The following is a 13,014-nucleotide window of genomic DNA, read 5'->3' on the forward strand; positions in this document are numbered from 1 at the left end:
ATACTCTAAAAATTGTGTGAGAGAAATGCAAAAGGGGGGAGATGCAACAATAGCAATAAATCATTGCATCAAGGACACTCTTATACAATTATTGTTGTGTTCAACTTGAACTAACAACCAAGAATGATATAATGACTGTTTATGAAATACAGCATAAGTTAAAACCCCAAAATACTCTTCTTAATAATCAGTGTTTTATGAAATCAGATTTTTTTTTTTTTTTGTCTTAAGGATATTTTAGGTATTTTAATCTTCAAATTGACAAAATGCCCTTATTTGCTCAATTTGAAAAATGTAAGGTGGTCTTTGAACACCAGGGAGGTATTTGCACTTTACCCTAAAGATAATCAAAACTTGTTACAGCATAATTGAAAACCGTGTACAGTAAAGAATCATGTGAGAAATATGCAGATGGCGGGAGATGCAACGATGAGAATAAATCATTGCATCAAAGACACTCTTATACCATTCCCCTTTTGGTCAAATTGAACTAACAACCAGGAATGAAATAACAATAAGAGTATTGAGGAAACAACCAAGAAGGAAAAAAACCGAGAAGTCAGAGGAAATCCTTCGCTAAGGAGAAATAGCAGCGCGTGCCTAGATTGAATTCCGAAACATAATGTTTTTTCTTTGCTTAACATTAGACGATGAAATCATCAAAAATCACACCCAAGAAGAAATGGTCATCTATAACCTTAGAAATCTAAGTTTTATACCATTCCACTTGTATTGCTTCCTGCTCCAGTAGATGTAGTAGGTTTGAAACCAGATCAATACCCATTTATTCCGTCTTTCTGATCAAGAATCCCCACGATGGTCCCATACAACCATAGAACTCTCTTCCAATTAGCTTGGTTACTTTTTAGCCTAGCAATTGTTATATTACTTAATTCTTGAAGCTTTTACACCCAACATTTCTCATAGTTATAGGATGTAATGCATGAGATACTCGTATTTCAAAAGTTAAATGGCAACTTCATTTGAAGATAAACAGAAGTGTAAAGAATCACAATGATAAAAAAGAAATGCTAGTTGACACTGCAAGGTTCATCCACAGAAAGTAAAATTGAGGACTTCATCAAGATGCAATTAATTAGAGACAAAATGTGCCAACCCTGATTCCATTTGGACATGCAATTATCATAACCTTCCGAAATGTGGTGAAAATAATTTCTAACAAATCCACACATACAATTAGACACCAACTAGAAATGAGAAAAATTGAACAAAGAACAGAGTTTATGATTTCCTCTTCTACCCGTTCCTGCATACTCTATTTGCATTCACTTTCCTGTGTCACACCTTAGTAGTGTCATCGCCATTATTCAGTAAAACTAGACTCTCCACATACGGAACCGCTCCCAACCTATGAAAGTCCCAAAAGCACTTTGTAGACTTGAACATACATTCTTTTGGATCGTATGCTGCTATTTTCTTGTCTAGTTTCCTGTTGCCAATTTCCACCAAAACTTCACCTGTTTTCGTCAAACACAAAGGCTTCAAGGAGGGTAAAAAGAGGCCTCCTATCATAGCCGTGAAGGTAATCAATTTACTCCATGATTGCTTCTTCCCATATTCTCTCATTGCCCATACTTCAACTTGGGTTTGATCAGTCACTCCATATACCCCAAGCCATCCTTTCAAATCCACCAAACTGATTTTATTGCTCGCATAATCCGGACTCGGCACCTCCTTAAACTTTTCCTCCATCAAATCAAAATAAACAATCACAGGAGGATAACACTCTTCATAAGTCATAATCCAATGCAGAGCTCCATTCACAAGAACCCCATTCTCACAAGACGAAATTGAAAAAGAAAACTCCCTTATCTCTTTCCAGGAAAGGGTTTTCAAATCAAACACCCACACAAAAATTCCAAAACCTTTCGACAAGATAATCACTTTATAACCATTCGTGGATGAATCAAAACACAGCCCATAAAGGTTGTCATTAGAAACAGAATATATAGAATTATAAGGGCATGAAAACATCACATGCTTTCGAATACTTGGATTCCACAAAACAAAATCCTTGCTACAATCTTCATTGGCTGTGAAATGAAAACACAAAAGAAACAAACCATTGCAAGAACACAATACCTCGGCATAGGAGTACGAGGTCTTCCAAGGCGAATCGACCCTTTTCGATTCATAAAAAGATTTGCAGTCAAGGGAGATAAAGTGGTCATTGGAGGGATGTGTGACCATGAGTCTTTGGCTGTCGAGTGATTCGGTTGATCGGTGGAGATGGGTTTTGATGAAATGGGGATCGGAGATCTTACAATGCCATGGTTTGCATACGCATCTGCATTGCATAAGATTCTGAACGGGAAGTCTTGAGAGTATTTCGTCGAATAAGACATCGTCTGGAAGTCTCTGCGATTTAGCTGTTCGTGAGAGTTTGGTTTCACTTTCCATGGCCCACTTCCAGACGTTTTCTGGGCAAAAGGATTAGGGCTAAAAATAGGTGTCAGGACTTAGGAGTATAAATATGTATTTTTCTCTTTTGTTAGGTTAAATTATATGAACCAAATCTATGATTTGTCATAATTACGTTAACTTCTCTATTGTTTGATAAATTAATTCCACTACCTTTACCTCAGCAACAGTCAAATAAACTCTTGTGGTCGCTGTAATTATTTAGCAAAAGCTCAGCAAATCCAGCCACAATAGTTTTACTATAATTTTTTTTATCCAAGATTCGTGAAATTTTTCACAGACCCAATTTCTTTTTTTACTTTGAACTGTTGAACTATGGTCTCCGATTTTTTTTTTTTTTTTTTTTTTTTTCTTCTAATTAGTACTTACACACACATGCCTACGCAGAAACTTGAATCACTTACTACTATTTAAATAATAAGAGCTTGATATTGTGACCCGTTCATATCGACCCAGTTTCTTTTTTAACTTTGAACTATTAAACCATCAAACTTGGTTGCCAAGCTGTTATCAATCACAATTCATAACACATATATAATTATATATTATATATAATTACGTTCAATATTAAACTTGGGCTCTCGGTTTCTCTCTCTAATTTGTGTATTTATATATATGCGTGTGTGAGTGAGATGGGAATTTGAGGCAAGGTTCATGGGACTGCGATTTTCATACATACAATAATGAACTATATGAGGAAATACGATTTTGTTTCTGAAATTTCTCAACTTGAACTCATTTAACTTGATAACAACAAATTTGAAGGCTCTGTTCTTCCTTCGGTCGTCAGCGCTCGCAACCTAATGCAATTGTTGATCTTTGGCAACAGCTTCTCCGGAGAGTTTCTATCTAAAATTTGCAACTTGGTATTATGTATGAAAATTTCATCTATTCATCAATTTATTTTTAGGGAGGTTTGATTAATTTTTCAAACTATAATAGAGGTTTCTGTAATTATAGCAAACTATACGGGAGGTTCGTATAATTTACCCCTTTTGTTGTGATAAATTGTAATTTGAAGAAAAGGGTAAAATAAAAAGATATAACCTACAAAAACACAACTTGGGTAGGTTGAAAGAGAAATAATAACATGATGTCTTGGAAGTGCACGAATAAGAGAATTTAAAATTAGGGTAAATTGCATCGACTCTAATTGAGGTTTTGGTCAATGTTGCAAGTTGACATTTTTTTTTATTTTATGGTGACACTCATCTCAATTAAAATGTAATAATTGTCTCTGAATTATTAGCTTTGTATATGAGGATTTGAGTGTGGATGATGAAAATTTTAGGTTTCTTGCATTTTCTCATTAACAAAATAGAGCATTAGGTGCCCCGGGGGCTTGGAAGTGATGGTGGGGGTTCGGGGCTGGCATCCAATCGGCCAGTGTTCGACTCCTACCAAGCCTTCCAATTTCTCAGACTTACCTAATGTATCCTTGGGGCGAGGCTATGCACCCCCAGATTTGTAGCCTATGGTGGCTCCCGAAGGGGCCCTGCCTAAGTGAGTTCCTGGTGATTAAAAAAAATATATAATAGAGCATTAGGTTTAGGGAATAATTGAATCTAGCTACCCATAAAGCTGATTATTATGAAGTAGGATAAATTTGTTCTAATTATGCTAATTAATTAACACAATAAAAACAATAACATAACAATTATGCCAATTTTTCCTACCAAAAAAAAAAATTAAAAAAAATACAGTATATTTCTTTCAATAACTAATATCCAACATCTTTCAATAACTAATATCCAACATATTGATAAACAATTTGAAAAATCCATACTATGGGGGTTACCTCAACATATTTCTCTTGTAGTAAAAAAATAAAATTTAAAAAATTAAAAAATTAAAAAAAGCTTATCCATATCTATTTTTTAGTTTATGGAATTAGACCTAAGTTATAAATAATTTAAGTCCAAAACATTTTCAAGGCTGCAATTAAGGTGTGGATTCCACCCCACAAGTCTTATTTTTTTTATAAATAATTTAAAGATAAAGTGATCAAAAAGAAACTTTGTGAATTTGATGCTTTAGCCGAAATCAAAATTCAATTGTGAATGAAAAATATGTATCAAGATATTCAGCATAGCATTTCAAAAGGCAATCACAAGTGCAACAAACAATAAATCTATTTTTTTATGATTATTTATTTTTTCAACCAATGAAGCTATTGCCCATGAAAAAAATTAGCAGACAACAGTTCCCACAGAAAAATCATACTTGTTTGATAATGTGGCATATATGTTCAATTTCATCAAATTTCTAATTAAAACATCCTTAACTTCCTCCACCCACTTTTAATAGTTCCAAACAAACAAGTGCAGGTATTTTGTTAATATAATTCCTAAGAAGCGTGACAAATCCAGACATTTGAAACCTTGAAGAGTACTGCTTTACACTAGCCAGAAATTTTAGAACTGCATACGTTTTTTACTATGTAAAATCCACAAACCGAAACATCATATACCAGCAAACCATTCTATTTCTTCAATCTGAAACAATGAAAATATATATATATATTAGTGTATAAAAAAATTAATAAAAAAACAAGCATAACATTTTCTAAATGCCCGTGGTATGATTATCCACAAGCTTTTATTCAAAAGCAACCCTAATAATCTCCGAAGATTAATTGAAGGCCCATATCCTCCTTGAAAATGTATTACAGTATATAAGTTAAGAAAACATTTTGAACAGAAACAAGGTAATAGGAAAATGTTACAACCCTTCCTAAGAGCACCAAAATATTCAAAGAGATTAAAGGAGTAAAGATAAAAGTGTGAGATCTTTATGAACAAAGTCCATATATATATAATTGTGCATGACTTTCATATAGATGTGTCAATAGATCAGATTATGACTCTAGCTCAAATCCAATTAGACTTGGATCTCCTAACAGTATGTGACATTAAGGTTTTGTTTCGACGTAAAATATTTTTTTTTTTTAGATAAAATATTCTTTTATTTTTACTTTGTCGATATTTGACAAAAATCTATATCGAAGTTGAGGTCGAGTCTATCGGCGGGGTATGTAGAATAACTTTTCGAAAATTGATGAATGAGTTATTTTTGTTAAATTTTATTTTTTTTTTTTTTCTTCGTAAAGATTTTACGATAACCAAACACCAAAAAATAAAAATAAAATATTTTTTAAAAAATATTTTACGTCCAAATAAACATAACCTAAGTTTCTTTTAGGATTGTATGCAACCTCATCAGAGCAGGGTCTCACATCATGATGTGAGTGGAAAACAAGTTCCTTCATTAGACACATAATAGTCATTCACTCATTCAACCTCAACGCTAGCTAATCCAACATGTTTAACCATCATGTTTGGTAAAAAATATTTTACGTCCAAATAAATATAAGCTAAGTTTCTTTTACGATCGTATGTGACGTCATCAGAGCAGCGTTTCACATCATGATGTGAGTGGAAAACAAGTTCCTTCATTAGACACATAATAGTTATTCACTCATTCAACCTCAACACTAGCAAGTCCAACTTGTTCAACCATCATGTTTGGTAGCAAGTCCAATAGAATTGGAAATTAGCTAACAAAAAATATAAAAACAAAAATAAAAATATACTTCGGTTACCATAGAAAAGAGATTCAAATACTTTTGACCTTACATTCTATTATTAAAGAGCAAAAAAGAATAACTTACAACAAATCACTTGGTACCAAAAGTAATATGAGGCCATCATAAGTTGAACGTCTTATAAAAATACATAATATGGTCCCTGAATTGGTGCCAATTAATTGCTCTAATTTTACATATAATATAAAGAAAAAGGAGTAACCTTAAAGACCATAATAAGATTAATACTTCTCACTCAACACATACTGTAAATATTATTTATAATTGCAATTTTATATCAAGAATAATATATATGCACACACGCGGATGCCCGATTAAATAGTATGCTACTTTACTTGTACAGCATGTTGGTCATGGGAATATTAAATGGTGGTAAGTTGATTGTCCAATTTACGGATCATAAATTTTTTTCACGAGTATATTGAGAGAGATATTATTCTGAAAAAAAAAAAAAAAAAAATCTCTCATCTACTTATTATTAAGTATAAAAAATAATAGAATGTCAACTGATCAGCATGAGAAATAAACTACGTCAGGGTCTATGCATTCAGTTACTATATAAACATATATATATATACACACACACACACACATGTATATATGTCTATTAATTGCCATTGCATGCCTTCATTGTCTTCACTAATCCCTCTGAAAGAACATAAAAAATTGCATAATTTAAAACTACAATGCTTTAGTTCAATATCTATGTAATTGAAAATTTAGGCTTGAATGAAGATAATTGAATTATTTAGGCTTTGTTTGGATAAATAGGACAAAAATAAAAAGAAATGATAGTATCAATTATGAGAGAAAAGAAAAAATAACAATCTAACCTAGGTAGAATAAGATAAAAATCTGGCCTATGCTAATTAATTAATACAACAAAAACAATAACATAACAATTACGCCAATTTTTCCCACGAGAGGAAAATTTTAAATTTCTTTCAATAACTAATATCAAACATAACAATCAAAAGACATGAATTAGCTTACAATATAAGTAGAAGCTTAAAAAAGAATAGATATTACAATTGTTTTTTCTTCCTTCCTTAAGGAGTACGAATGGGCAAAACGAAACTATCCACATATGAAACCAAATCTGAATCTAGAAACTTTATTCGTCCAAGACCAGTGCACCTGTTAATTTTAGGATTATAGATGAATATCTTTACATGATCAAACGTCATCACAATCTCACCTTTCTTCGTTACACACAATGGCTTCAAAGAATGAATATGTTTTGTATGTAGCCAACGTGGGATGACAATGAACCTAGTCCAAGAATTATGGTCACCATATTGCTTCATAGTCCACACCTCAATATAGTTCCCATCAGTGGTACTATAATATAAACTTAGGCATCCTCTCATAACCGTCAAACCAAACTCGTATGCAAACTTATCTCGGCTTAAACAATTTGGTGTTGGCATCTCTTTGAACTTCTCATCCACCATATCAAAGTAAATAAGCACAGTCATATATATGAGACGTATTAGCTTGGGGGTGGCTAAGTTTGTAGGCATTAACCGCATCACCATACATACAAATTGGTGGATCATTGTTTTTATTACGACGAGAGTTTCCAACCATTCTCCATGTTAGTAGAACGTGAGGCAACACATTACGGCGCGACTCTACCTTAAAAGCAAATGAGTGTAACACTCCATTAACAATGGTCAAATCACCGTAAAAATTATAAGGGCATTCCTTAACCTCCGTCCAGCATTGACCTCTGAAACTGAAAATCACAAAAAAAATTCCCACGAAGAAACAACACCTTGTAATCATCCATGGAGGAATCATAGCAAAGTCCATGTGGTGTATAATCGCCATATATACTATATGAGAACCTCTTGTATGCTCTAGTGGATGGATTCCACAGTACACACATCTTTTTAAACCACAACAGTACTAAACCATTACAAGAACAGTTCACCGTAGCCCTCCTATACTTCTCACGTGGAAAGCATAGTTTTTTCATTGAATCATCACAGCAGTCATAGCATACATAGTTTAAATCTTCGGACTTGGCTTTGGTTCTGTCCCAGAAAAAGATACTTTGACGCTCCAACTTAATTGATTCATTGAGATGTGATCTCTCAAATTCGGGTTCGGAAATTGCTTCAAGCCATGATTTACAAACGCACCTGACACTACAACAAATTGGGCCTTTTGTGACGATGTTTTAGTGACAAAGCTTCTTTTGTCATTAATAATGGTATTTTTAGTGGCAAACTATTATTTCATCCCAAAAAGATTAGTTTTTATTGACGAAATGATTATTTTGTAGCTAAAAGCTCGGTGGGAAACTCGATTGGCATTCCCGCATTGTCAAAAAAGTTTTCCATGGGATTTTTCTTTAAGAACTCAATGACGAAAAATATTTCGTTGCTATTTTTAGCGCAATACTGTGTCGTTTCTAATAATGTGGTATATTTCAATTTTATAATATAGGAATAAGTAAAAATCAAACCAAACTGCGTTGTATTAGTCTTTTCCCTATTATATGCTTTTCATTCACAAGATTCCTGTAAACCCTAACCCTCACCATCTACCCCAACATAGTCTTCGCTACCACCCATTTCAATGGCTTCCCTTTCAACCACTTTTCACCCACTGAATAAAGTAACCCATATCTGTCACCTGTTCGACAACGTTCGTGATCGCCCAACCTCAAGCTCCCAATCCATGGATAGGCCTTCAATTTTGCTGGCTGAAAACGTGTTCAAGATGGCCGAATTTGAGCTCCATCAATTAGCATGGCCGAATCTGAGTTGCATGTGGACTCTGGAGGTACGTTTTAATTTGTTTTATAGTTGTAAAACCCTAGATTGTCAAAGAAAGCCCCCCTAATTATACATCTTGTCATATATTTAAATCTGCAATTTTGATGTTCTCTATCTCCCTATCTTCCCCCATTACCGAAGCCCTACTTCTCAATACATAGTCTACCTATGGCTGCCCCAAATCTTATGTTTTCAAGTCTTTCTCTTGCCTACGCATTTTAATTGATTCCACTTTTCTCCTCAATCAATCAGCGAACTAGAAAGCGAGGAAATCGTTCACACATAATCGCTTATATAGAAGTCAGAATTTCAACTAGTTACGAATCTCTAAGTTGCCTTTCCCCTCTGTCCATTCTCATTGATTCATTCCATTCAAGAAGAACGGGCAATCCATCAAAGCTAAAATAGCGCACTAGAGCATAGATTAGAGTAGATTTGACTATGAGTAATTTAATATGTATATATATTTTGAGTATAAATCCAATGTGTTCTTTTAAGTATTAAAAGGTTTTTTGCTCAACAAAATTATCCATTATCATTTTTGTTTTAGATTTAGCTAGTGATGAACTAGGCCATAAGTGGAAAATAAATAGTTATCCAATTGGTTAAAGTAGTATTATTAATTGAGCCATTTAGATTGTATGCTCAAGCCAATTTTGTTAGTGGGTATTAAGTCTTTTAATATACAAGAGTGGGAGTGGGAATACCCTCTACCCAAACTTAGTTAAATTATTATTATTATTATATTGAAACTTCTCTCATGTGACCTTACATATAGTTTGTGAAATGTCACATATGGTGTGTGATGATGACTGATACTCACTATGATAAGGTACATTGGTATTTCTTACGCTTCTTAATAGTTTAACTTATTTTTATTGCATTTACTCTCTTCTTCTTTTTTTTCTAGGATGGAGCAAGGGAACACTTTGATGCCTATTGAAGGTCTCAAAATACATTGTTCTAATCTACAGATGTGGTAGCATGGGTTTGGTTTCACAAGTTAGTTCATAATGGTGGTTAACTGTTATTGGGTGAGCTTCCTTGTCTTTTGCTTCTGGCATTGTGTCCTCAAACTAAACTCTCACATAAATTAGAAAACAATGTGATTACGAAACAAAATCTCTAAGTTGACTAAATTTTTTTGTTTTTGGTTTAAGTCTTACCATTCCGGCAAGCATCATAATTGTGGCATTGCATAAGTGCATATCACTTTAAGGAAAACAAAAAATAGGTTAGTGTGGTCAATATATATATATATATGTATATATATATATATATATTGCTTCTTTACTCTCTCTCTCTCTCTCTCTCTCTCATATGTATATATTGTGGGTTTAAATGAATGTGTGTGTAGGAGCGGGTTCTTAAAATTATGCTTTTTTTTTTTTTCTTTTTTTTTTTTTTGTCAGCTGATATTTACAGATGATGTATATTTTATTTTTTGGTTTCAAATCTTTCATCTGATAGTTTGCTTTTTTGTTTCATCTTTGTTGGATTAGTTTAGCCATTTGTATATCTCTCTTGTTTTATTTCCTTCTTATCTTTTTTCTAAGTTATATATTCTTTTTGTTATATATTCCTCTGGTGTTCTATCAATAACTGGCTTATTTAAAGAATTTGGATTAGGACTGCCTTTCATGTGAGCCTATTGTGTGATAAATATTCTTTCCTTTAGTGTTTGTTTTACAGAAGTAATAATTGAGATATTTGATGTTTATCAGGAAATTCAGTTGGTGCTAAGTGAAATTCAATGTGAACAATGGACAGCCCTAACAATGAGGTTACTTCCAAGAACTTGTTGAGATGATGACTTAGATAAATAATTCTTTGTATTTGTTATTTCATTTTTCATGTTGATAATATGCATCTCTTTTAAGGAATTCATTTTAATCAAGATTAATTGCTTAGAAAATACAAAGTATTATTTAATTTTTAAGTTTGACTTTCACAGTCCCCATTATTCCATTTACTAAAAAAAAATCAATTTTGTTGCAGCTTCTGGAGTGACTTGGTGTGGAATTATTGTATTCAAAGGCGAAATGCATAAAGTCATAAACAGTTTGAAGAATGACTACCTTTCATGTAAGCCTATTGTGTGATAAATATTCTTTCCTTTAGTGTTTGTTTTACAGAAGTAATAATTAAGATATTTGATGTTTCTCAGGAAATTCAGTTGGTGCCAAGTAAAATTCAATGCGAGCAATGGACAGCCCTAACAATGAGGTTACTTCCAAGAACTTGTTGAGATGATGACTTAGATAAATAATTCTTTGTATTTGTTATTTCATTTTTCATGTTGATAATATGCATCTCTTTTAAGGAATTCATTTTAATCAAGATTAATTGCTTAGAAAATACAAAGTATTATTTAATTTTTAAGTTTGACTTTCACAGTCCCCATTGTTCCATTTACTAAAAAAAAATCAATTTTGTTGCAGCTTCTGGAGTGACTTGGTGTGGAATTACTGTATTCAAAGGCGAAGTGCATAAAGTCATAAACAGTTTGAAGAATTTTAAGATTTTAGAGGACTAGTATGAAGGCATGAGAGTTCTTTTGTGCGTGTGTGTGTGTGTTTTTTTTTTTTTTTAGGAATGAGAGTTTATTTTTTACTTGTTAGTATGAATTTGTATTGTACAATTGGGTAGTTCTCTTTTGTAATCAAATCGAATATTGTAATACAATTTTGTAATGATATTTGATGTTTTATTCAACACTGTTTCAATTTTTGTGTTGAAATGAATATAATATAGTATAGAAATTTAATTGAACAGTAGATTTGAGTCTTATAAGGCCATCTAACGACTAAACCAAATGGTGCTAATAATATAGAAATTAATCACAAAAAGACTTTAGTGACAAAAGAAGGTCACAACCTAGTCTATATTGACAACAACTGATCGTCACTAATTCATATACGGCATCGTATTTGTCCTCAACCTTGTGACGAACAGTTTCATCACTATAAGTATACCTATCAGTGACAAAACAAGTGTCGTCACTAAAAGCCTAGATTTAGTAACGAAACTACAATTCGTCACTATAGATCAACCGAGACGATTATATAGCAACGACCTAGTGACGAAACTTATTTCGTCACTAAAGAGATATAGTGACGAAAATTTAAGCTTTAGTGACAAATTATTTCGTCATTAAAACCCTTATTTGTTGTAGTGTGAATCGCAAGAGAGACTTGACTGGTAATTTCAAGAATATATTGTATATGATTTTATATGGAAGATTTGACGTGTCACCTTCAATCCCTAACTTTTTTCGTTTTATCGTCCTTCCCATTCTCTTGGGGCTGTATCTGTCTCGGCCAGGTAGGGTTTATGCAGAAGGCAACGGTTTATGCATATGTATATGTATATGTACCAGGCCACTTTCTCCGCAACAGAGTAGGAATACGTCCATTTAGGATCGCTTCTCCACCCCTTAAAAATACTTTTATTTTTAAAAAATTACATTTAGATGTATTTCGTAATCATTAAAAACATTTATAGTGGTTACCAAATATAACTCAGTAAAATTTTTCAATGAAACTATTAGGATTTGGAACTTTTAAAACTCAATACAAGTTGAATATTTTAGATAACTCTTTATTATTTTTTTAATTTTTTATAATTATAAAACAATTATACTCCTTTTTAATAAAATAACTATTATAAAATATGTTAATATTTTATTAAAAGATATTATTATAAAATTAGCAATAGAAGTGTTTTGGAAAATATTGTTACCACTTTTTGTATTCCGAAAATAATTATTTAACACGTGATAAAAATGACCAATCACGTCTTCGGTGATTCCTTTTCGATTTCCCTATCATTACTCTTATAAAAATATATTTTGTACTAGGAATACGTTTTTTTGTTATTATTTATTAAAAGTTATAAATTGGCTAATGCATGCCCTTAAAAACCCTCCAATAATTGCTGAACATGGGCTCCTTAAACTAATGATAATATTAGAGCCCGTAGTTTTAAAAGCTCTTTTTTATTAATGGAGTTGTCAAAAAATTATAATAAGTAATAACATGTTAAATATTTGGTGACATAATATAATAAGTATTTTTCACAATTAAATTATATTTTAATTTATTTGGTAATAATTTTTTAAAAAACACTTTTATTACTAATTTTACAATAATATCATTTAATATGATGTTACCATATTTGATA

General features: G+C 32.2%; 1 protein-coding gene and 1 long non-coding RNA gene across 3 annotated transcripts; one reads left to right on the forward strand and one right to left on the reverse strand.

Annotated features, from left to right (window-relative positions):
- Positions 1–1,299: 1,299 nt before the first annotated feature.
- LOC132273074 (F-box protein CPR1-like) lies at positions 1,300–2,421 on the reverse strand. Its single transcript, XM_059774106.1, has one exon. The coding sequence runs from the start codon at positions 2,419–2,421 to the stop codon at positions 1,300–1,302; it is 1,122 nt and encodes a 373-aa protein (XP_059630089.1).
- A 6,118-nt stretch (positions 2,422–8,539) lies between these two features.
- LOC132274870 (uncharacterized) lies at positions 8,540–11,547 on the forward strand. 2 transcript variants are annotated; one of them, XR_009470534.1, is made up of 6 exons: positions 8,540–8,839; positions 9,743–9,866; positions 10,557–10,615; positions 10,831–10,917; positions 11,000–11,058; positions 11,274–11,547. It is a non-coding gene; the product is annotated as an uncharacterized LOC132274870 (long non-coding RNA). The 2 variants fall into 2 exon arrangements; XR_009470533.1 differs by having other exon boundaries at positions 8,540–9,866.
- The last annotated feature ends 1,467 nt before the right edge of the window (positions 11,548–13,014 follow it).

The sequence above is a fragment of the Cornus florida genome, unplaced genomic scaffold, assembly GCF_030987335.1.
Source record: "Cornus florida cultivar Cherokee Brave unplaced genomic scaffold, ASM3098733v1 CherokeeBrave_3.0.0_Hap2_Chr09, whole genome shotgun sequence".
Lineage (NCBI taxonomy): Eukaryota > Viridiplantae > Streptophyta > Magnoliopsida > Cornales > Cornaceae > Cornus > Cornus florida.